This window comes from Vipera berus, assembly GCF_964194415.1.
Source record: "Vipera berus genome assembly, chromosome: 5".
Classification (NCBI taxonomy): domain Eukaryota; kingdom Metazoa; phylum Chordata; class Lepidosauria; order Squamata; family Viperidae; genus Vipera; species Vipera berus.
Genome location: NC_138207.1, coordinates 76,033,737 through 76,060,178, shown reverse-complemented (window position 1 = coordinate 76,060,178; position 26,442 = coordinate 76,033,737). Strand labels below are relative to the sequence as shown.

The 26,442-nt window shown below is 38.0% G+C and overlaps 1 protein-coding gene across 1 annotated transcript; it reads left to right on the top strand.

Moving 5' to 3' along the window:
• FAS (Fas cell surface death receptor) lies at positions 1 to 26,442 on the top strand (the record flags this gene model as incomplete). The annotated part of the gene is made up of 10 exons (XM_081328596.1): positions 1 to 54; positions 2,137 to 2,272; positions 5,362 to 5,496; positions 6,080 to 6,191; positions 13,692 to 13,756; positions 17,028 to 17,102; positions 17,867 to 17,934; positions 19,363 to 19,387; positions 20,987 to 21,287; positions 26,423 to 26,442. The coding sequence occupies 9 exons, from the start codon at positions 1 to 3 to the stop codon at positions 21,280 to 21,282; spliced, it is 966 nt and encodes a 321-aa protein (XP_081184722.1). The 3' UTR covers positions 21,283 to 21,287; positions 26,423 to 26,442.

Below are 26,442 nucleotides of genomic sequence, written 5' to 3'. Positions count from 1 at the left end.
ATGATCCAGAATGTGGCAGCACAAGAAGTAATGGGAAGTGCTTGCTATGCCCATGTAACATCCCTGCTAAACACAGGAATCCAATTGACCCAATTTGAGACAAACATGACACAGAACTTAGCTACTTGAAGGACCATCTGTTTACTGCAGTTTTTTCCCTGTCTTATTTGCTCCAGCAGAACTGTCTTGGTTCAGATCTCACCAATTGAGTAATGTCATCTATTGGGACTAAAGAGATGGGCCTTTTCTGTTGCTATATACACCCTTTGGAAGAGATTGGTATGGCCCCCATACCTTGCCTACCTCAAACTATTCTTTAAACATCTCACTTTTCCATAGGCCTTAGGTTAGGATGGTTGAGAAGTTCCCTTTAACCTGGAAAATGGTATGGAAGCATGTTTCTGTTCTTGGGACAGTTGTTATCTTATATAATGTTCTTTTAATTTGTGATAGTGTCCAAAGTCATTTTGGAGTTGAGCAGCCTGGAAATTGAAATAAATAAATGAAATGGTGCCATTGGAACCATAGTAGTCATCATCCTATTCCTATCAGTCTTATCATCTGCTCATGTCACTCATGCACGGAGACGGCATTGGTCGCGCTGGTGAATGATCTCTGGAGGGCTCGGGACAAGGGATATTCCTCTGTCCTAGTCCTATTGGACCTCTCAGCAGCTTTCGATACCATCGACCATGGTATCCTGCTGCGGCGTCTCAGGGGACTGGGAGTGGGAGGCACGGTTCTTCAGTGGTTCTCCTCCTATCTCCTGGGACGCTCGCAGTCGGTGTTGGCAGGGGGGCAGAGGTCGACCGCGAGGCCTCTCGTTTGTGGAGTCCCTCAGGGGTCGGTCCTCTCGCCTCTCCTGTTCAACATCTACATGAAACCGCTGGGTGAGATCATTCGTGGTTTTGGAGTTGGGTATCATCAGTATGCTGATGATACCCAACTTTTCATTTCGACCCCAAACCACCCCAGTGATGCCCTCGACGTGATGTCCCGGTGCCTGGAGGCGGTCCGGGTCTGGATGGGGAGGAACAGGCTTCGACTCAACCCTGACAAGACTGAGTGGCTGTGCGTACCGGCATCTCGGGATATTCAGGATATTCCACCCCTCACTATGGGGGGTGAGTCATTACCTCCTGTAGATAGGGCTCGCAACTTGGGAGTCCTCCTAGATTCACAACTCTCCTTAGAAGACCATATTGTAGCTGTGACTAGGGGGGCCTTCGCCCAGGTTCGCCTGGTGCGCCAGTTGCGGCCCTATCTAGACCGGGATGCCTTACGTACGGTCACTCATGCGCTCGTGACCTCTCGTCTTGATTACTGCAACGCTCTCTACATGGGGCTACCCTTGAAGACCACTCGGAGGCTCCAACTGGTACAGAATGCAGCCGCGAGAGTTGTACTGGGAGTTTCCCGATACTCCCATGTCACACCTTTGCTCCGCGAGCTGCATTGGCTACCAGTTGTCTTCCGGGTGAGGTTCAAGGTGTTGGTAATGACCTACAAAGCCCTTCATGGCATGGGTCCGGAATACCTTGGGGAGCACCTGCAGCCGGCGTCAACTTCCCTCCGCCCAGTACGCTCCCACAGAGAGGGCCTCCTCAGGGTGCCACCGGTCAAAGAATGCCGACTGGTGACCCCCAGGGGGAGGGCATTCTCTGTGGGTGCACCGGATTTATGGAACCATCTTCCGGTTGAGCTCCGGATGGTGCCCGATCTCCGCTCCTTCCGGCGCGATCTTAAAACCCATCTCTTTAAACAAGCTGGCCTGGCCTGATGGGACGGGGTGGGATTTTTATAAACGACTTTAATTTTAAATTTGTATTAATTTTATGGGCATTGTTTAATCATGTTTTAATAATTTTAATTTTTGTATCTAGTTTTTATGTATTGCCCTGTTCACCGCCCTGAGTCCCCTGGGAGAAGGGCGGTATATAAATTAAATTAATAAATAATAAATAAATAAATAAATTTTTCTGTTTTTTATTAATTTAGTCTCTACTAAGATTCCAAAATAACTTTAGAGGTAAGTTAACACAGAGTACAATTAGTAACACAGCACTAATAATCTCTAACAGTCTCTAAGTCCTAAAGCTACAATGCAATAATACTTTGTTTTCCTCTCTGTTACAGATTCTTGATTTAACCGCTGCAGGATCCTTACACAATAGAGGTTCTATACTTATACCACAGCAACTACACACTAATCAGAACTGTCCCAGTGGACAATATGAAATCAATGGTATCTGTTGTGACCTTTGTAAACCTGGTAAGTATTATCATAGAGAAATAGAAAAAAAATTGATGTCTCTATGGAAAGGTGCGAAGAATCTGAATTTTGTGATGGTTTTGCTATTAAGGTTTGCTCTTTTTAGGATGGCTCAAAGGTGCTTCTCAGAATGCATGAAATTAGTTGGAAGGCAATGGTCACCAACAGCAGTAGGTCCCCACTGCAAAGATGAGCAGGCAGTCTTCACTTTTCTGATCCATTGATGCATCATTGTCTAGTTTGGTGTTTCTCAATATTAGCTCAATATTCTAGAACAGACATGTCAAACTCGTGACATCATATGACGTCGCACAGCGTATCAGGACTGTTTTGCCATTGCTGGCAATGGGGTGAGCATGGCTTTTGTGTGACGCATTCGGCCTGTGGGCCAGCAGTTTGACACCCCTGTTCTAGAAGTTGAAAGCCAACATTTTCAAGCTGCAAGGTTGAAACACTGGTCCAAGTGATGGGTTGTAAAATAATATGATGCATTCCACCTCTCTGTGATTGCAGAAACACTCCAGATTTCCAGGCTGACTGGGAAATTCTGGGAGTTGAAGTCCACATATCTTCAAGCAGCCAAGATTGAGAAACACCAGTCTAGCTGGAGCAGAATCTTAATGAAACAATATTCCAATAGCATGCAGACCTCATCCATATCTTCCATTTATTCCATTGGGCTATAGAAGTCTTCTTAACATATTTTTCACCAAGTGAAAGAGCTAAAATAGAAAAAACACAGGGCTGTACCATATGGCTTGCTCATATGTATCCTCTGTGTACTCCTGCCTTACTTTCTTGGTTTCATATCTTGCCAGGTTGGGTCTGAACAGTTGAAATGCATTTCTGCTTAGTAGAATGCAAGTTAAAATTTCCTCCATGGCCCATCATTACAAGGAATCTTCTATTTTCAGTCAACTTTAATGGAGTAGTCATTCTTTTTACTGTTGTCTTCCTGCCAGCAAACAATATCTAGAGACTCCACCCATCACTTTCCTCCAAGTTGACTCCTATTACATCTGTAAGAGCAACACCCATTACTCACTTTGTCCCTAAGACAGGATATGGTTTGATAGCAAGCACAGCACAAAATATGTTGCAATATTTTTGTATTGCCTCATGACCTGGAAGAAAGCACAAATTAACATAACGACAAGGAAGCCATACTTTTTGACCTTTCTATAGTTCCAGACAGCTCACAGGAAAAAAAACCCTTTTAAAACAATAACTTAGCCTAGGTTACTTTAAGGACAAAAACTTGGAAATACAATTTTAGCTGTAGCCAAGACCCAGGAGAGCATTTAATGGAGTCTGGATGGCTTGAAGGCTGAACAATATAACAATGATGTACTTTGCACAATGAAAATTCTGCCATGTGGTTTTGATTATGTTAACTAGCAAACTGGCTTTCTTTATGAAAAGGGCTATTTATTGCTTGCTGCTCTCTCTTCTTATTCTTCACTTCTTTACAGCAGTGAAAGAGAAGCATCTCTCCCCCCCCCCCAATTATCCTGGTGTATTTAGTGACTATTAAGATGTTTCAGAAGGGCACCAGAACCTTTGACCATTTCGGAAAATTGTAGTGGCTCCATATCCTTCTTTCTCATGAGCTTTGACTGATATACTACAGAGGAAATGTGTCTCAAAATATTCAAGGTGGCTACTCAGAGCTTTGATGTTGCAACTGCTATCTTTATTATCTACCTCTCCCCCCCCCGCTACTTTATGCAATAAAGTATGCAAGGCAGTGTAGCATTGCTTCAGAGATTACTCTGAACAACCCAACCTGACTACCTATGTTTGTTTTAATTCAAGCAAAAATTGTTCCACTTTTGAGGAATCGCTCCTTAAGACTTTTAAAGCTTTTCCTAAAACACTGAAACATGAATACGCAATGTAAAGCTGTAGTGCTGTGAATGGTATGAAAAGATGGAGAGAGAGGCATGCTAGTGGCAGCTTTTTTTTTTCATCTTCTGTTCTCCTGACAAATTTATGACAATTCGCTGCTGCCAACTTGCCATGGCCAACTCAGTGCGGGATAACTCACTGAGGGACAAGAGTTACACTAATATCTTAGAAATGGTGGAATAGAATCATTAACGAAAGGATGAAAATGAAGGGACAGAATGAAATGTGAATGACAAAAATTAAAATAATGTTTTATTTTAAATAATTAAACTGAATTGTTAAATTGTTCCATGGTGAGTTGGCTGTGGCAAGTTGTCACAGAGGATGATTGTCCTAAAGTCACCTAAATGGTTTCTGCCCCTAAGGGAAACCTAGGCTTTTCACACCTAGCTCTGCACCCTAACTCCTATGCTGTGGTGATTCAGACTGACTACTGCCCCAACTCCCTGGGTTATAAGACAGAAGGCAGGGAAAACATAGGCAGGACTTGCAAGACTCTGTAACTATAACCTATCTGGATAAAGTATAATCTACTGAAGCCGTTATATCAGTGAGATAGATGGCATAAAACTAGATTAATAATTATACTCAGATGCTACCTTAATAGCTCTTAGGCCCTTAGTTAGGACTTGAACTGTTAAGTTTTTAACAGTCCCAGACTGTGAATTGAACTAAAGATTAGATCTTAAATAATAACCAATAACAACAAACAGACCTACCTATCACAAGCCCTTGAAAAGGACCTGATAGGTAGACAAACCCAGTCTGAACATCTGCCTGACTGTGTGAATAATAATAACAATAACAACAACAACAACAACAACAACAATAATAATAATAATAATAATAATAATAATAATAATAATAATAATAATAATAATAATTAGTAGTAGTAGTAGTAGTAGTAGTAGTAGTAGTAGTAGTAGTAGTTTGCTCATCTGGTTTTTCCCATAGGGCTGAGACACATATATGTAAGTTGATAGCATAGAAGTCCTCTTAATGGGCTAGTAGACGGAACAATCTCACCAATAATGGTGCCAATTGTGATTACCTATGGATTTCATAGTAACCAATGCTTGTAGGATGCTCTCAACGTTTCAAATGTCTCCCCTGGCCCAAATTTGCCATGTCCTAATCAGAAGGATTTCACTGGCTATTTCTGAAACATTTTCTTTTTACAGGTTCTGTCAAATCTTTAGATTGCACAAAGAATGCTAAAACCAATTGCAAACCTTGCACAGAGGGTAAAGAATATATGGATAAAGACAATTTTAAAACTGCTTGCCTACGATGTAATTTCTGTGATACAGATCATGGTATGTATGATCAACAATACTGTATTTCAACATCAATGTATTTCACACAGGAGAAAAGGATATTTAGTCCATCTGATTACAGAAAGCCTAAGATATGGCCCTCACAAGATTTTTCTGAATACAACTTAAAAATATGTAAGCATGTCAGCTGGAAGAAATATGCAGACTTAAGTCAGAGATTTTATGCAGACTTCAGCATTTAAAAAAAAACTTGGAGGGAAATTTGAAAACCACTTTGTTCATGCCTTGGTTTGATGAAGGAAGTACAGAGTTAGAGGATCTTCATGAGATATTTTTTTCAATCAGACATGTTTTCAAGTAGAGATTGGCTTTAAGGTAGAAGTGTTTCTGATTTAAAAGTTTCTCTGAATGTTCAGTCAAACATCTGTTACTGAAATGTGCCTTTTACACAGCCAGTGACAGTGTAAAGAATAACCTTTTGTCTTTTGTTTGAAATCCCCTCATGTATTTGAAGAACAGCATTGTTTTCTTTGAAAAGGTGCCTAGTCTTCAAAGCTTGGCAGGCATAAAAATGAGATTTTTAAAAAATATTTGAATAATAAAATGTTTCCATTTATTTTAGGGATGGAAACTGAAAAAAACTGTACCATCACCCAGAATGTAATATGTAGGTGTAGGACTGGTTTCTTTTGTGAGTCAACTAAACCTTGCCGCCACTGTGATGAATGTGATAAGTATGTTTTCTATATACCTACTAAGAGTGACAAAATTAGATACTCATATATTTCAGTGCAGATGTGACAATTCATCTCTTTTCTCCAGAATTTCAACCTCCCTTTTAGTAATTACCTAAAGGTTCACATACTCAATTCAGAACTTCTTATAAGCTGCTTTATTGCAAACAAGATGTCTTACTTCAGAACCCAGAAATCAAGCTGATAGGCACATCACATCTGCACAACACCCACAAATACTCCATAATGGTGTATTTCTCCAAGGGTTTAAATTTTAAGGCATTTCTTTTCCCCATTCTAGTCAATGGAAATTTGGCTATTCTCTATCAGGCTTTGATATTGGGGAACACCTGTTCAATCAGGTGAGGATAATATGGAACTTAGTCAATCAGAACAGAATAATAGAGTTAGAAGGACCTTGGAGGTCTTCTAGTCCAATCCCCTGCTCAGGCAGGAGACCCTATATCATTTCAGATAAATGGTTGTCCAGTCTCTTTTTGAAAGCCTTCAATGAAGGAGTACCCACAACTTTTGAAGGCAAGCTGTTCCACTGATTAATTGTTCTCATAGTTAAGAAATTCCTCCTTAATTCTAGGTTGCTTCTCTTCTTGATTTGTTTCCATCCATTGCTTCTTGTCTTGCTTTCTGGTGCTTTAGAAAATAGGTTGACCCCCTCCTCTTTGTTGGAGTCCCTCAAATATTGGAACACTGCTATCCTGTCTCCCCTAATCCTTCTTTTCAGTAAGAGGTAGGCAGCAAATACAAGAGGAAAGATATGTATATGCAGCTCCAGCCATTGAAGACATGGAAATCTTCTCCAACTCTTTCATTTTTCAGGCTGGAGGAGGGAGGGCTATAAAATCCTAAAAGCAAAGGGCTTCTAATATAGATAAAATTGAACATAAGGGAAAGGTTGTGTTTCAACAGGATCTTATTAAGGAAGCCTTTCTGGATTTTTATTCTAAATTATATGCTAAGGAGAAGATTAATGAAAAAGACATTGATGTATATTTGGAGAATGCTAGCATCCCGGTTCTTACGCAAATACAAAAAGAGGAGATTAACCAATTGATAACAGAAGAAGAAATTTTTATAGCAATTAAGGAATTGAAGTTGGATAAAGCGCCAGGTACGGATGGTTTGACTGCGGTTTACTACAAAAATTTACAAATGGAGTTGATAAAGCCGTTAAAGGAACTGTTCCAGATAATTCAGAGAGGGGGAAAGGTGCCTCCGTCTTGGAGAACTGCTTTTATCTCTTTGATTCCGAAGGAAGATCAAGATGCTACTCAAGTAAAAAATTATCACTTTTAAATACAGATTATAAGATATTTGCTAAGGTGTTGGCTAACAGATTGATGAGGGTTCTGCAACAGGTGATTCATGGGGATCAAACTGGGTTTATTAGTGGTAGGCAAATGAAAAATAATGTGAGGCATATAGTTGATGTGTTAGAGTTTTTGGAAAGGAACAACCAGATCCCTGCGGCGCTAATCTTTTTAGATGCTGAAAAAGCTTTTGATCAATTGAATTGGCAATTTTTGATGAAAGTTTTAGATAAAATGAATTTTGGGGATAAATTTTTGCAACCAATTAGGGCATTATATCAAAAACAAACTGCCCGAATAATAGTTAACAATAGTTTGACTGAAGCATGTAATATTGAAAAGGGCACAAGGCAAGGGTGTCCGTTATCGCCTTTGTTATTTGTGTTAACATTGGAGATATTATTGGTAAAAATACGGAACTCGGAAAGAATTAAGGGTATACAAATTAGAGATCAGGATTATAGGTTGAGAGCGTTCGCAGATGATCTGGTTGTTACGGTGACCCAGCCAGAGAACTCTGTTGTGGACCTGATGGAGATAATAATGCAATATGGGAAGGTTTCTGGATTTAAAGTTAATGCACAAAAAACTAAAATTCTGGCCAAAAATATGACAGTATCGCAAAAGGCTCTTTTAGAAGGATTAACTGGATTTGAGATTGCTAAAAGGGTCAAGTATTTGGGGGTGTTTTTGTCACCCTCTAATACAAAGTTATATAAAAATAACTGAAAAATTATGGGGAAAAATTCAAAAAGAAATGGAGAGTTGGGAAAAATTGCAATTGTCTTTGTTGGGAAGAATCGCAGCAGTGAAAATGAATGTCCTGCCTAAATTTTTATTCTTATTTCAAATGATACCAGTTCTTAAGAAAGATTCTAATCTGGAAGAATGGCAGCGGGGTATCAATAAATTTGTCTGGGCAGGGAAAAGGCCACGAGTTAAACTTAAGATTATGCAGGATACTCGTGAAAGAGGTGGTCTTAAAATGCCCAATCTTAAATTATATTATGAAGCTGCTGCGTTAGCAGGAATAAGTGATTGGATTAATTTGACACAAGAGAGATTATTAAATCTTGAGGGCCACGACTTGTTATTTGGCTGGCATGCATATTTGTTGTATGATAAGAAGGTAGATAATGTGTTTAAAGTGCATATTTTAAGACAGGCATTGTTGAGAGTTTGGAAGAAGTATAGACATAAGTTAGACTGTAAGATGCCATTGTGGGCAATTCCAAAACACGCAATAGAAAACATAAATGTTGGTTTCAAACATGATGTGACTACGTATAAGGAGATTTTAAGTCTGGAAAGAAATGTCTGGTGTTTGAAGCCGTATAACCTCTTGCGAGATGAGAAGATTGTTCAAACTTGGTTTCAATACACTCAGTTACGGGCCAGGTGGAAAGAAGATCAGAAAACTGGTTTTACAATGACTGATGAAAATTTGATAAAGCAAATTAGAAATCAGGGTCCAGCACATATCAAACGGATATATCTTGCATTGATTGAAATTGACTCAGAAATAGAACTTGTTAAAGATTGTATGATAAAATGGGCCCAGAACATCCAAGAAGTTATTACAATGGACACGTGGGAAAAGATCTGGGTGAGGAACGTAAAATTTACACAAGCTCAAAATTTAAGAGAGAACTTTTATAAAATGTTTTATAGATGGCATTTAGATCCTAAAAAGCTTGCAAGTATGTATCCGAATTATCAGCCAAAATGCTGGAGGTGTGGTGGTGAAGATGCAACATATTTTCATATTTGGTGGACTTGTAAAAAGGTCAAGGCTTTTTGGATAAAAATTTGGTGGAATATGCAGAAGATTTTCAAGCAAAGGATAAAGTTTTGTCCGCAACTCTTTTTGTTGGGTATAATTACAGATGCTACGGTTGTGGACACTAAATTGATGTTGAATCTAATTACCGCAGCAAGACTTTTAATAGGTCAATATTGGAAGAAGGAGGAATTGCCGACCATAGAAGAATGGACTTTAAAGGTTTCTGACCTGGCAGAGATGGCAAAGATCTCGGCTTATTTGAAAGATCATTCGCAAGAACGTTATATTATGGAGTGGAAAAAATGGATTGAATATATCCAGAACAAATATGGGACTAAAAAGTTTCATTTAGCATTTGAATAAGTCTTCCTTTCTATTTTCTTTTTTTTTCTTTTTTTTTCTATATGAAATGTTAGTATTGCTTGTAGTTATCTTATTTGAGCTAGAGAGTGATAGATTTAAGAATTTATTGTTGGTAGCATATGGATGCTTATGATTGTTCTTTCTTTTTATACCCTGTACTTAGCTCTGGGAAGTCGGGGGGGAGGGGGGAAAGGGGGGGAGGGGTAGGGAGGGATAGGTAGGGGAGGGGGAGGGGGGATTGTTAAAGATAAAATGTATTTTAAAACTTTTCAATAAAAAAATAATCCTAAAATATTGGGGGGGGGAGGTGGGAAATTCTTTGGTAACACCAGCAAACAGGGAGACAGAAATGGAGAGGGTGACCTCTAGTTCATTCTCCACCTGTCTATTGGACTAGAACAGAGGTCCTCAATCTTTTGGGCACTAGGAACCGGTTTCGTGGAAAGAGGATTTTCCATGGTCCAGAGACTGTGTGGTTTTGTGCATCTTGTGGATGGGGCTTTCCTTGTTTGTGCGGCCCAATTGCTGGCATGCTACAGACTGGTACTGGTCCATGGGGACCATGGGGACCCCTGGACTAAAAGACCTCCAAGGTCCCTTCCAATTCTGTTATTCTGTTATTCAGAACAGAAGCAGATATGATAGCCTCTGCAGATAGTTCATCTTTAACATCCAATCATTCAGCAACCATTCAAACTTAGAACAATGCTAAACAAGTATTTGTAGAATCAGGCTTCACAATTATGGCCATTGCGGCATATGATTGTGATTTGCACCTTTTCATGTCAGCTTCCCACATGCAAGGTCAATGAGGAAGTCAGCAAGAAGTTGGGAGTCATCTATCATCTATCTATCTCTAGATCTTTCTCTCAATAACTACCGCCATATTGTCTCTAAATCTTAAACCTTACTCTCTTTCTAAATCCAGAAAGAACAGTAGGTTATATAATATATTGGAAGACGCACAATCACTTCCAAACACCAGGTGGTGCATTACGGTTGAGAATCAATCTCACTTTTGTGTCATGTATTTTACTACTTCAGGAGAGTCTGTGGTTTTGGGTTGTTTTTTTTAAAAAAAGGTCGTTTAGGTAGTCTTCACATATGATCACAATTATGATTGAAACTTGTATTTCTAAGTGCTCACTGTTATGGTTCCGATAGATGAAACACATCAAAAGAACTTCAAGGTTAGAATTCTTCCTTAAAGAACATTTTATTCAGGAAACAAAGTATCGGCACTACATAGCTGAATCCAAAACTAAAATCCCTTCCCCCATACAAAGTAACAAATTGCAATTCCTACCCCCAATAAGCAGTCATAAATCATGTTCTCCAATTAGCCGAAACACAGGCTTTCTCTCCAGCTCCTCAGCTCACCAAACCATTGTCAGTTCATCCTTGATTTCCCACAGAGCAACGTTATTATTATGGCTAGCTGAGCTCAAGCATTCATCCCAAACCCTCTTCTGCACCTAATTTCTAAATAGAAGAAAAAGCATGTTAAAAGCAAAGCGGAAATGGCTGCAATTTTCATCAGTTGTCAGAGCAGGAACATCCAATGTTTACAGCGTTGACACTCACACTAAGTGAGTCAGGCCTACTTTATGATCTTTTTGCTGAAATCCTTAAGTGAATCAGTGGTTAAGCGAATTCAACTTACCCTATTGACTTTGTTTGTCAGAAGATCTCTAGGAAGGTTGTAAATAGTGTTCATGGGACCCCAGGACACTGCAGCTGACATTAATACCTGCTGGTTGCTGAACACCCAGATTTCAATTACGTGACCATGGGGCAAGTTCAAGGACCAGTTGCAGGTCACTTTTTTCAGTACCATTGTAACTTCCAAGGATCATTAAGTGAATGGTTTTTAGTTAGGGGTCTCCAAACCTGGCCCTTTTATGACTTGTGGACTTCAACTCACAGAATTCTTCAGCTAGGCACACTGGCTGAGGAATTCTGGAAGTTGAAGTCCACAAGTCATAAAAGGGCCAAGTTTGAAGACCCCTGTCTTACGTCAAGGACTATCTGTATCTACAGCTGTGCATATATTTATTATGGAAATTAAAGTAAAAGACAATTTGATTAAAATGAAGTAGCTAACTGACCTGAACAATGTATTCTAATTGCTGGATTGAATGAGATATCTTTGATTCTATTGAGACACCTCTGCACAGACACAAAGATGGATTTTTTTTTTCCAAATTGCATCAGCAGTTTGTATCAAATCAATCCAACACAATGGTTTGGTTTGAAGTCTTGAGTCAAATTGGAATGGTGTTTTCTGATTCATAATGATTTTTTTAAAAAAATCCATTTATATCCCGCCCTTCTCCGAAGACTCAGGGCGGCTTACAAGCTTAGCAGTAGCCTTCATTCTATGTATATGCCTGCTTATTAGGGCTTTCACACACACCCCAAGCAGCATTATTACAAAGTCAGCTTATTGCCCCCAACAATCTGGGTCCTCATTTTACCTACCTATTTACCTATTTACCTATTCATACAATGATCATAAGGGCCGCGGTGGCTCAGTGGGTTAGGACGCTGAGCTTGTCGATCAGAAGGTCGGCAGTTTGGCGGGTCGAATCCCGAGTGCCGCGTAGCAGAGTGAGCGCCTGTTACTCGTCCCAGCTTCTGCCAACCTAGCAGTTCGGAAGCACGTAAAAATGCAAGTAGAAAAATAGGGACCACTCCGGTGGGAAGGTAACAGCATTCCGTGTGCCTTTGGCGTCTAGTCATGTCGGCCACATGACCACAGAGACGTCCTCGGACAAGCGCTGGCTCTTTGGCTTTGAAACGGAGTTGAGCACCGGCCCCTAGAGTCGGAAACGACTAGCACACCTGTGCGGGGGAACCTTTACCTTTACCTTTACCTTACAATGATCATTGTATGAATTCAACTACAAGATTTTTTTAAACTTCCTATTGGCATAATCAGATTTTTCTTCTTTATCATGTGAGGTGTTAATGCCACTTTATAATGCCTTGGAATATTGCATACACTTTTGCTCATCACGATATAAAAAAGATGTTGAGACTCCAAAAAGTGAAAAGAAGAGCAACAAAGATGATTTGGGGATTGAAGGTTAAAATGTATGAAGAACAGTTGCAGGAACTGGGTATGCCTAGTTTAATGAAAAGAAGCATTAGGGGTGGTATGAGAGAAGTGTTCCAATATCTAAGGAGTTATGGCAAAGAGGGGGTCAACCTATCCCCCAAAGCATCTGAGGGCAAGATAAAAAGCAATAGGTGGAAACTGATCAAGTAGGGAACCAACCTAGAAATAAGAAGGAATTTTCTGTCAGTAAAAACAATTAATCAGTGAAATGACTTGCCTCCAGAAGTTGTGGGTGTTTCAACAATGGATAAATTTTAGAAGAGACTGGACAACCATTTATCTGAAATGGAATATAGTTTCCTACTTGAGCAGAGGGCTGGACTAGAAGACCTCCAAGATCCTTTCCAACTCTTCATTTTGCTATTCTGTTAAACCTGGAATGGTTCTGTTTTGGGAAATTCCTGATATGTGACCTTATCTTATGCCTGACAATTGGGTTGTTATTGGGTTATCAAAGAGAACATATTTTTTCTCTGAATGTTGTAACATCACTCTTTCCATTTTAAATATAATTTTTATGACAAAGGCTCTGATGTAAATTTTATAAATAAATGCTACTTATTATCAAATCTATACACCACCAAATCTCTTAACTCATATCAGCAATTGACAGGATAAGCCAAATCCTAAGATTAAAGATTTTGTTTTTAAACTGAACAGGCAAAAAAGAGCCGGGTGTAGAGTCCTCACTTTTTTTCTTCTTCTCATGTATATCTCCACACCTTGTGGGAGATTGTGGGAACCTTTCTTGTCAGCAAGCATTTCATTGCACCTCTCACCAATTTGATCCACCAAGGCTGAAAAGACTGCAGAATATACCAAAATTCAAGAAGGAAGAACGTGATCAGATGAGCAGCTTTTTCCTGATTGAACCTCTTCATTATTATCCACTGTTTTTTATGTAGGTGTGAAAATGGCAGAATTGAAAAACCGTGCACCCCAACCCAAAATACAGTTTGTGGGGGGAAAGGTAACTATTGACATGTTTAATTAAAGCTCCAGAAAGGAAGGGATACAAGGGGTAACTGTGTGGGTGTCTAAAAAAAGTCAAGGTGGCAGCACAACTCCATGATGAAAGCCCCACCATTTTTTGTGATGTGTGTAAAGGGGGTTGGAAGTTTGATCAATGATTAAGCTCTCATCCTGAGTTTGTTTGATACCCCTTCCTGTTGAAGCCCATGGAAAGAACTGAATTTGAATGTATGCAAATTCAGCTTGTTGGGGCCCTAATAGCCAATCTGTCCAAAATTCTTTCTTTGCTGTTACTTCCTTTAACTCCATCTATCACTTAGGCATTCCTTAGCAAGCAAAAGGGACCAGGAGAGTAGTTGAGTCCAAAATCAGTCTGTCTCTAAAATTGAATAATATCCAGTATGGCCCCTTCATGGATTACTGCCTTGTCGTGGTGAAGGGGCTTGCGTAATTCAATGAAGCTATGAGCTATGCCGTGCAGGGCCACGCAAGATGGAAAGGTCATAGCAGAGAGTTCTGACAAAACGTGATCCACTGGAGAAGGAAATGGCAACCCACTCCAGTATCTTTGCCATGAAAACCCTATGGACAGTACCAAAAGGCAAAATGATATGACGCTGGAAGATGAGCCCCTCAGGTCGGAAGGCGTCCAATATGCTACTGGGGAAGAGCAGAGGGCTAGTACTAGTAGCGCCAGAAAGAATGAAGCGACTGGGCCAAAGCCGAAAGGACGCTCAGCTGTGGATATGTCTGGTGGTGAAAGGAACGTCCGATGCTGTAAAGATTCTTTCTCCATAGGAACCTGGAATGTAAGATCCATGAATCAAGGAAAGCTGGACGTGGTCAAACAAGAGATGACAAGACTAAACATTGACATCTTAGGTATCAGCGAACTAAAATGGACAGGAATGGGTGAATTTAATTCAGATGACCATTAGGTATACTACTGCCTATTTAATTTATATGCAGAGCACATCATGAGAAAGGCAGGGCTAGATGAATCAAAAGTTGGAATTAAGATTGCCGGAAGAAATATCAACAACCTAAGATATGCAGATGATACCACTCTAATGGCAGAAAGTGAAGAGGAACTAAAGAGCCTCTTGTTGTGAGTGAAGAAGGAGAGTGCAAAAGTTGGGTTGAAACTTAACATTAAAAAAACCAAGATCATGGCATCCGGTCCTCTCAATTCCTGGCAAATAGATGGGGAAGAAATGGAGGTAGTAACAGATTTTATTTTCCTGAGCTCCAAGATCACTGCAGATGGGGACTGTAGCCAAGAAATTAAAAGATGCTTGCTCCTGGGGAGGAAAGCCATGGCAAATCTAGACAGCACACTAAAAAGCAGAGACATCACCCTGTCAACAAAAGTGTGTATAGTCAAGGCTATGGTCTTCCCAGTTGCAATGTATGGCAGTGAAAGTTGGACCATAACAAAGGCTGAGCGCCAAAGAATTGAGGCCTTTGAACTCTGGTGCTGGAGAAGACTCCTGCGAGTCCCTTGGACTGCAAGGCGATCAAACCGGTCAGTCCTAGAGGAGATCAACCCTGACTGCTCTTTAGAAGGCCAGATCCTGAAGTTGAAACTCAAATACTTTGGCCACCTAATGAGAAGGAAGGACTCACTGGAGAACAGCCTAATGCTGGGAAAGATTGAAGGCAACAGAAGACAGAGAATGAGGCGGCTGGATGGAGTCACTGAAGCAGTAGGCGTGAGCTTAAATGAACTCCAGAAGATGGTAGAGGACAGGAAGGCCTGGAGGAACGTTGTCCATAGGGTCGCGATGGGTCGGACTCGACTTCGCAGCTAACAACAACAATCCAGTATGGTTGGATTAAATCTTGTGCTGGGTAGACTTCTGTCCTCTCTGAAAAAAGGGCTGTCTTCCAATATGGCTTCCCACTCAAAACCCCTGGAATGGCCTTAGAGGCAGTGAGGAGAAGGCAGAATTAATCAATGGCTGTGCTGCCTCTTCTCTTTGGACAGAAGCCTGGTTCCTTTATCAATCTTTCCCTGAAAGCATCAAAGCCTCTTTGAATGTCAGTAAGTGTTGAATAACACTTTGCATAAATAAATATTTATTGAGGTTCAACCCCCATCTCACCTGCCTGATTCCTCTTCTGACCATTGACAATTTCAGAAATCTCCTCCCTCATTGATTTGCTCAATAGTCAACCAGGGTGAATTGAATGGAAGCAAACACTTTTGATGTGGCACTTATTTTTGAAACAGTTTAAAATCTATCTTAAGAGTTTAATTACTCTTTTTGTGAGTTTCTCACATCAAAAATGGTGAAAACCCACATTAGTGATGTTCACTAATTTGGATATCACTAAGTATGAGGATTTTGCAGAGACTTGGCCAATCTCCAGAAGAGTCACTGTCAAACATGGTACACCTTCTGAAGAGTTTCAGTATTTCTATAGTTTGAGCAACGTTATGAAGGTCTAGGATGTGTCCATGAAATCATCAAGAATTGAGTTCAGCTCAAAGAGATCTTACCTATAGAGTGTATTGATATAGTATTACTACTGTATGTCTGTTCAGGACATAATTGGACATCAACAGATTATCAAAAGCTAATGGTTTGAAACAGTAGCACAGGCATGCCTGGCTGAGGAATTCTGGGAGTTGAAGTCCACAAGTCATAAAAGGTCCAAGTTTGAAGACTCCCCACAGTAGCATGAATGGGTAATCAATTATGCAGGTAGTTCTTGACTTACAATCTTGACTTAGTGACTGTTTGAACTTACAACAGCACTGACCAATCCTTGCCCTTACAACCATCATAACATGCCTACAATTACATGATGAAAATTTGGGCACTTGATAACTGACATACATTTACGATAGTTTCAACCGCTCCAGTTTATGCTATTGCCCATTTCTGACTCTTCTTCATGGCTTCCGACAAGGAAAGACAATGGGGGGAAGCTGGATTATTTGCTTAACGACTGCAGTGATTCACTTAACAACTTCAGTGTTTTGCTTAATGCTAGCGAAACATAAAACTGAGCGCAACTCAATTAACAACCACCGTGCTTTGCCACAGAAATTCTGGCCCCAATTCTGGTCATAAGTCAAGGACTACCTGTGCTCTGTTTGATTCTGTTTCATTCAAAGGAATGTTTCCAATTCTACCAGGTGTGGTTTCAGTTTCCATTTTTAGCAGTGCATTTGTTGCTTTTTTAACAGCACAGGTTCAAAAAAATGTGCAAATTGACCCATATGGATTGGAAAACATATTATTAAATATTCTTCTTCATAGAGAATTTGCTGTGGCTTTGTATACTTCTGCCTCTTGTCGCAGTGATTTTGGGACTGATTTTATGGCGGTGCTATTGTAAGTTGATATCACTTTCCTTTACAAACTACAGAGGGCGGGATATAAATGTAATAAAAATAAATAAATAAAATAAATAAACCTTATTATTGTTTTTTTTAAGCCAGCCAGTACGCAGAGGAACAACTGTCTCCCATAGCTTTCATTCTACATTTAAAATCCAATTGTGTCCTCTTTCAATAATTTTGGAAGTCAAGGTTCTTCTTTCAGATAGAGAAAAATTCCCCCTCCCATCCACCCTCCCCAGAGTTCATGATAGATTGTCACCACATGGTAGCGAAGTACACAAGCAAGGGCATTGTGCCAGCTGACATCATTGATATTTGCTTGGGGACAAAATTTGAGACAGATACTTGTTGCTTCTATTCTACCAGCTCTCATGTTTTGTATACCTTTATTGTCACAAGACACACCAACCTGATTTTTGTAGCTTCACATTAACTAAAAGATGAAATTAGACACAAACAACATCCCTAAGCAATGGGAGACAACAACAAGCTCTTTGTCAGGCTCTGGCAGCTTGCAATCCCAGTGCCATATACACCATCTCACTTCTACGTTTGGCTGCCTCTCCCAACATCCTGCCTTTTAAAGGTGGCAAATTGTAGTAAATTAAAGTAAGTTTAAGAACTCCGGTCATCACAATTTCCAGAAATTTCACATGAAATTACTGCATTTCGCACTTAGTATAAGCACATTCCTAATATGCCATTTTCAGTCATTTGAAGACTATCTAGCACATAATTATTTGTGTTTCTTTGTAGGTCCAGGGTGCAAAATTCAAAGGAGGCCAAACATTCCAGTTCAAAATGGCCCTAACTATGAACTATACGTGAGTCTCCTTTTTTGAAGTAATCCAGAGATGTAAGAAGGGCAATAGAGAGTAACCTAAGGCATCAAACCAACATGCATACTAGCTTCTGTCTAGCTTCTAATGGTAGTAATGGTGTTTTTCCACTGCAAATGCTTCCTTGTGGTTCTTATCTTTAAAATGTCCAGTGATTTGGGAGGTTTCCTCCAGATGACCTTTCTAAACCTTGAGGTGAGCTGTGAGACCCACTTGGTAGTAATGACCATCTGTGCAGGGACATCTACTCGGGGGGGAGGGGGTAAAAAAGCCAAAATAGTGGCCAAGTCTGCCCCATAAAAATAATATGGGCCCCCACAGACACCCCAAAACTGTAATACCCTTTTCTTTATCAGGAAAAGAATGGGGTCTGTCAGACACAGACAATTTAGAACTACATACTGTGCTGTTTTATACCTACTATTCTTGTATTTATGTATGTGGGCACTGAGTTTGTTTTTGAACTTTGCCACTTGTTTTATTCAATGATATGACTTTTTAAGGTCATAGTTATTATTTTGAATTTTGTTTTTCATTTACATATGCATTAGATTAGCAAGCTCATTTACTTATGCATAAGAGCAACCTCTTTCACTTATGGATAAGAGGTGTATGCATGCATAAAATAGAAAGCCAGAAACCAAAATAGAGACATTAACCTCAGAGACTTTGTCTCTGATGGGAAAATTCTGACTTAAATTTTTTCCTGAATATATAGTAAACCCAGTACTTGTTTCAACAAACTGTTCCAGCCTGTAGCAATTCCTATTGTTTATTTACTTTCCTCACCACAAATTGAAAATTAATTTGATTAAAAAAGAAAGAAGTCATCAGTTGGACACCATGTGTCCAGGCCAATAAATACTTTACACAACGAAATGGGTGGGATTGAAGTATAATTGGTAAATCTTTTCAATTTGCTGAGAATTCAGAGCCACCCTCTTATTTGATAATGTTTGATTAGATCAGGACCCATCTCCTTTATGACAAAGAATAAGATCAAATTCTATCCAAATGTGCAGTTTTTGCTGGAGAGTTCTTTAGATATTATATGAAATTTCAGTTTGGGAGCAAAATAGTATAATTTGCCTAATTATACTAATTAGTATACTAATTATACTAATAAAAAGTGGAGCTTGCTTTACAGAATTTGCACTAAGATGGAGTTTTAGAGAACCAAAAGCTGTGAAGAATACTGAAAGTCACTTCTTTGTACTTCTTACTTTTATCTTTTTTTACCTTTTCTTGCACCTTTTCTCTTTTCTTTGACTTCTTTCTTCTTCCTGACTTTCTATTACCAGTTTAAAAGTTTTAATAAAAATTAAAAATTGAAGAAGAAAAAAGAACTAGCAGGAAGCAAAAGCTGGTGGTATGGATTTGGTTCATCTTTTTTTTATATTTGTTTCCTTTTAGGATTTTAAGAAAATCGAGTATCGAGGTATGTAAAAAAAAAACAGTCATTGCACTATATGTTTGTATGTGTTTGCTTTTATGCCTGGGCTATATTGGACTCTACTAACGGCTCAGTTGTATCATTCCACCACTAAGAATTGTTCAGTACTGGATGGTCTTTCATTGATGCAGAACGTAGCAATGAGATTGTTCATCACACTTGCCTTGTCTAGGGCTACAGAACTAGTAACGCTTTGCTGGCAACACATGAGTCTCAGTGGAACATAATGGGCTCCATTACATCTCCCTCTTAACTGCATGTGTCCAGATGCATGACTGGGAATAGATGTCTATGGAGATTCTCAGTCATTCAGGTCATAGTTATCCCAAAAATGTTTTTTCACAAGACAACTAGTCTTTCTTGTTTTTCTTTGAAGATGTTTCGCTTCTCATCCAAGAAAGCTTCTTCAGCTCTGACTTTCTCCCACCATCCAGTCAGAGCTGAAGAAGCTTCTTGGATGAGAAGCAAAATGTCTTCAAAGAAAAACAAGAAAGTCCAGTTGCTTCGTGAAAAAGCATCTTTGGGATGACTGGGAATAGAATTTCCGTATCAGATCCAGAAAGAAACCTGCGCCAAAACTCCTATCCAACATAGCTTTCTTTATGCTTACAACTTTGCACAATTATATTTATTGATTGTATAGTAGTGCTGTATCTAGGCCTTTGCTACAAATATTCTGTTATTCAGTTGCTTCTGATTCTTCATTAACTGATAAACATTTTTTCAAGGATATTTCTGTCAGGAACTGCTTTGAATTCTTGTAAGCTCATTCTTCAGTGACAGTATCTAGCACTGTCTTTTGTTGGCCATTTTAAAGACTGCTGTAATAATTCTTGCCTTTGCATTAGGTTTTTGCAAAATAGTTAAGCTTTTGTTTCGTAGCTTCATTAGCCATTTTCTCCAGCATTAACTCTGTTGTTATTGTTGTTCATCTTTTCTGATGATCAGGTTTCAACAGCCATGTGTTACCTCTGCAAAAATCATGGCCTTAACAATACATTCCATTTTCCCTGTCTCAAAAGTATTGGTGAAGTTTTAATATTAACATTACAATCTCCACTGTATTTATATTCTGTGTACATTCTCTCTCTCTCTCTCTCTCTCTCTCTCTCTCTCTCTCTCTCTCTCTCTCTCTCTCTCTGTGTGTGTGTGTGTGTGTGTGTGTGCACTACATGTTGATAAAAAGAAAAATAGACTAATGGAGCAAATTTAATAAGGATTAAAATACCACAAGGAGCAAAAGAGGAAAGAAACCTAAATAGGTTTCTAACTTCTCCTCTTTGCATACCTGCTAATTTGCTATATTTGTAGACATTTATAACCCTCAGAAGCCTAACTGTAAGTGATTATATTGCTCATGCTGAATGATGTATTCTATGTATGGGAATCATTTTTGTTTAAATTTAGCTAAACTTCTATTTTGTAGTATGTGCTTTGGTTGTTAGGATGATGTCTTTTCATTTTGGTATCATTTTGATGTCTCTGAATCACACTTAAAATTAATTGAGGTCAATGTTATTTACCCCTTTATGCATCATTGGCTGCTATAATTTCCTGCAGTTTTTTTCTTGTTTTCTTTTGCAGATATTAACTTGAAGCCTGACATTCCTATAATTGTATGTGATATGGAAGTGACCCAAGTCAAAAGGCTTGCTCGGAGATTGGGTCTAAGTACAGCCCAAATCGATGTGATCGTCCATGACAATTTGCATGATTCTTCTGAACAAAAAATAAAATTACTAGAACGTTGGCATGAAATGCAAGGGATAAAAGATTCCTATCAGACTTTAATCACCTGTCTGAGAGAACTTAAATTTTATGATACAGCTAGTAAAGTTAAGCAACTAACGGAGAGGCAATTCAACCAACCAGAAGATTAAAAGAGGTAATCTTTAAAATGCTCGTAAAAGTGTAAGTCCCAGTTATTTTTTTAATTTATTAAATTGTATCAAATTTATATGACATTCATTTCATAATCAAGCAATTCTGCTATTATTTTTTTAAAAGTTTTATTATTTTTTAAACAGAGTTCAATAATAATTATTCAACAAAAATGTGCTGTCTGAGTATCTTATTCACTAATACAAATTAAATTCCTAATCCCTAAATCTTTTCTCTAGTCATTGATAAAATAGGTCCCAAGTTTGAAAATATTCTGTTTCTTCTTTTTCTTTCAACCTTAAAGTAAGTCTGTCCATTTCCGCATAGTCTAATTTTTTTTATTATTATTTCTTCTTCTGGTGGTATTTCTTCGTTCTTCCAGTATTGTGCAAATATAATTCTTGCCACTGTTATCACATGTATAATCAAATATGTACTTTGCTTATCAAGTTTTTCTAGTGTAATACCTAGTAAAAAAAATTCAGGTTTATAGTCTATATGTTTCTCTAACATTTTTTCTAACCAAGTGTGTATTATTGTCCAATATCTCCTTGCTTTAACACATGTCCACCACATATGATAATAAGTACCTGGTTTGTGTTTACATTTCCAACATTTATCTGACACGTTTTTAAACATTTTTGCTAATCTTGTTGGTAGCAAATGCCATCTATAAAACATTTTATATAAGTTTTCTTTGTATGAAGCTGACATTGTCAATTTATAGTTTCTTTCACACAAACTTTGCCACTTTTCTAAGTTTATATTATATCCAAAATTCTTTGCCTGTACTATCATTGTCTCTTTTACTTGTTCATCTTCCATTTTGAAATTTAATAAGAAATTGTACATTTTTTAAATTAACTTTTCATCAGAAGTTAATAATGTCTGATCAAATATAGTCTGTTCTTTGTAAAGTCCATACTATTTAATATCTTTATCATATCTGACTTGCATTTGTAAATGTGACCACCATGTTAAATTGATGCCCTGATTTTCCATCTCTTGCCTAGATTTTAAGTTCCCTTCAGAATTTAGAATATCTTTGTATGTCCATATTTTATTGAAACTGACTAGATTTGGATGTACAAATGCTTCCATTGTTGAAAGCCATCCTGGAATTTTCAAATAAATTTTACATTTTATTTCTTCCCAAGTTAATAATAATGTGTTTCTAATGTAGTGGTTTTGGAAGTATTTGTGTATTTTATTTTTTCTGTACCATAGAAAAGCATGCCAACCAAGTTGCAGGTCATGTCCCTCCAGATACAGCAATCTTTTATTTCTAAGAGTTATCCACTTTTTTATCCATGTTAGCACTGATGCTTGATAATATAAAACCAAATCTCGCAAGCCAAAGCATCCAATTCCCTTGGCTTCCTGTAACATTTTCAATTTAATTCTAGCTTTCTTTCCTTGCCAGATAAATTTTTGAATTAAGAGAGTTTAAATCTTAAAAAAAAAATTCTCCAGTTTTAAAGGTATCGTTTGAAATAAAAATAATATTTTTGATAATATATTCATTTTCATTATAACAATTCTTCCTAACATCGACAGTTGAAGATTCTTCCATTTTTCCAAATCAAACTTTATTTGGTTTAACAATTTAATGTAATTATCTTCTTTCATGAATATCTTGCTGTCAAATATATTCCCAAATATTTGACCTTTTTGACTGTTTGCAATTCTATTTTTTCTGATAATTGCTTTTTTTTGTTTATCTGAAAATTTTTTAACTATCACTTTAGTTTTTTCTCTATTTATCTTTAATCCTACTATCTCTCCAAATTGTTCTATCTTTTCCAACAGATTAGGAATTGTCTCTAAAGGTTCCTCTAGAATGAATACCAAATCATCTGCAAATGCTTGCAGTTTGTAGGTTTCACCTTTTATTTTCAATCCTTTAATTTCTGGATCTTGCCTAATGTTTCTATTTAAAACTTCCAAAGTTAAGATAAATAGCAATGGGGATAATAGGATATCCTTGTCTTGTGCCTTTTTGTATACCAACATTCTCTGTGTAATCCCCATTTACAATTACTTTTGCTGTTTGTTTCTGATATATTGTTTGAATTATATTTATAAAGTTTTGACCAAAGTCCATTGGTTTTAGTTGTTGAATCATAAGTTGCCAAGAAACATTATTGAATGCCTTTTAGGCATCTAAAAATACTAGTGCCAGTTGTTTCCCTGGATGAAGTTCATAATATTCCAATGTATCTAGTTTTACAATGCTTTGGTAAGGCCACACCTGGAATACTGCATCCAGATTTGGTCACCACGATGTAAAAAAGATGTCGAGACTCTAGAAAGGGTACAGAGAAGAGCAACAAAGATGATTAGGGGGCTGGAGGCTAAAACATATAGGGAACGGTTGCTGGAATTGGGTATGTGTAGTTTAACGAAGAGAAGAGTGAGGGGTGACATGATAGCAGTGTTCCAATATTAAAAGTATCTGTTTTTGATTTAAAAATATTTCTACCATTAATATTCTTCCTTTGTCATCTGCATAAATCATTTTGGAATCTAGTGTCTCTTTGACATATATAACTACTCCTCTTTTTTGTTGAGCTGATGCTTTCCAAGTTTTGGATTTTCCAAAAAATTATGATGTTGTTTTTTTATGTGTGTCTCTTACAAACAAATTATATCAATATTTAATTTATGTAGTTTGAAAATTCTTTTCTTTTTCAATAGGGAATTCAATCCATTTATATTCACTGAAAAAAATCCATTTTCCTTCTCCATTTTGGTTTACTTATATTTAGGTCTTGTTGATCTTGTAATCCTTTGCTCTCTTACTATTCCCTCATCTTCTTGATTCATTTTCTCTTTTCCCTCTTCCACCTGGGTAATTGTTTCCTCTATTGTTTGTTCTGCTGTTTCTGGCTTTTTCCATCCTCTTGTTGATATTGTGTTCTTTCTCCAAGAAATCCTCTATCTATGTCTTTCATCAAAATCCTTTGCCTTCCACACTGAGTCCAAACAACATCTTGTGTTATTCCAATTGATTAAAATCCCTTCCGGCATCAGCCATCTAAAATTTACTCCTTTTGCAATCAGCTTTGTAGTCAAGAATTGATATTGTTTTCAAGTATCCCTTATTCTCTTGGGAATCTGTTTCAACACTACTATTTCTTTACCCTTATATTGTAATGGATCATGTCTAACTCTTCTTAATATCTCATCCCTCATTGTTTTCTTCATAAATCTTACATGGACTTCTCTGGGCAATTTGTGTTTCCTTGTGTAACTTGAATTCATTCTAAATATTTCATCCACTTCATGCTGCATCTCCAATCTTTCCATTTCTAGGGCGTCTGCTAATAGATTAATAATCACTTCTGCTATATTTTCCTCTTTATCTTCGTGTATGTTCTGAAATCTCAAATAGTGTACTGCCTTCTCCCTTTCCAAAGCAGCGACTGCTCCTTCTAAGTTTTGATTTGCTTTTTCTAATCTTTCATTCTTTGTCATTAGTGCTTCATTTTTCCCCCAGTATCTTCTGATTGATCTTCCACCTTCTGAATTCTTTGTTCATTTTTAAGAATCATTTGTTGGTGAACCTCAAATTGTGTCTTTATGTCAAGCATTTGTTCATTTAGCTTATTAAGATTGCTTTTTGTTTCTTGATGATTCTTCTGCATCATTTCTTGCATTAGTTGTAAAGTCATGTGCATCTCTTTTTGGAGATTGTTTGCCTTCTCTCATTGTAATATTGCTTCAATAGATCCCTGACTTGCTGGACTAGATGTTCCAGAAGAGGGTGCAGAAGCTGGTTTTTTTTTTGTAATTTTAGTGAGGTTTGGTGCACTCATTGTTCAATCAGGCAGACTTTGTAAATCTACAGGAAGTGGGGGGGGAAGCCAACTACTTTAGGCTGTAATCCAACTTTAAAAAGAGCCAACTGTTTTAGGCTAAAATCCAACTTTAAAAAGGAGCCAACTATTTTAGGCTATAATCCAAGTTTAAAAGGGAATCCACTGCTTTAGGCTATATTCCAATTTTAAAAGGGAGCCAACTGCTTTAGGCTATAATCCAGGTTTAAAAAGGAGCCAACTGCTTTGGGCTAATCCAAGTTTTAAAAAAAGCCAACTACTTTTAAGATCTAATCCAGCAAAATAAAAAACACCAACTGCGTAAATCTAATCCAAATATTCCTGTCAGTTCAAAGATATTAGAGAAAAAAAAGGAAAAGGAAAAAAAACCCTGTCTCTAAATAGTTTCTATAATAGTTATGTCTACAGTTGAAAGATGTAGTTTAAAAAAACTTTGTTTTTCTTTTGTAGAAACACAGGAGGTTCTTTGTTTAGCACAGGTGTTTCAATGTCATCAGTCTTCTGATTTTTTTCTGTATTATTGTAGTATCTTCCTTCACCACTAGATGTCCTCATTAGTTATAGTGTCTTCATCCAGTAATAAAACTTTCATTTAAAATGCTCTTTTACAACAAAGTAAAAAAAATCTTCCCAAATCAAAAAAATTAGCCAACAACAGATTATCATTTTTTCTTTTCAATCAGTCTCAAATCTTTTCTGCATATTTTTATATTCCTTAATTTCATTCCCCCATTCCGATTTCTCATTGCTTTTAACTCTCTTCTTCCCAAGTGTTCCTGGGGTTTTTTACTTTTAAAAGTTATCCAATTCAGGGAAATATATTTTAAAAGTCCATAGGGAAGAGAAATAAAGAAGAATCTCACCCAGATCAAAGACGTTGTTGATAGGCAGCTGTTTGGCAGCACTGCCACGGCTCTTCACTTCTTCCCGGGCTGTCTGTGGCTTGGGATGTCTGCATACTTGCTGGCAGCCTTTCTCCCACCTGTTTGAAGAGTTTCCTCGGTCTGTTTGGGCCAACCGCCATTGGCTCCAAACCCCCAAGGTTTCGCTTCCCCCTCGTTGCCTCTCCAGAGTGACTTTCTGACCTCTTTGGGTCTCCAGACGAAGCGAAATCGGACTAGGAAACTGGAGCTCTGGTTTCTTTCATCCATGTCACCATGAAGCCCAGGGTGAACTCACAATTCTGCTACTCTTATGTAGTAGGACTGATTCAACAGATGGTTCTCTTGGGAAATGATCTGACATTCCCCTTTTTTTCAGCACTCTATCTGAAAAGAACAACTTTTGTTTTATTTTTCAGAGGTCACTACGTAATCAGAT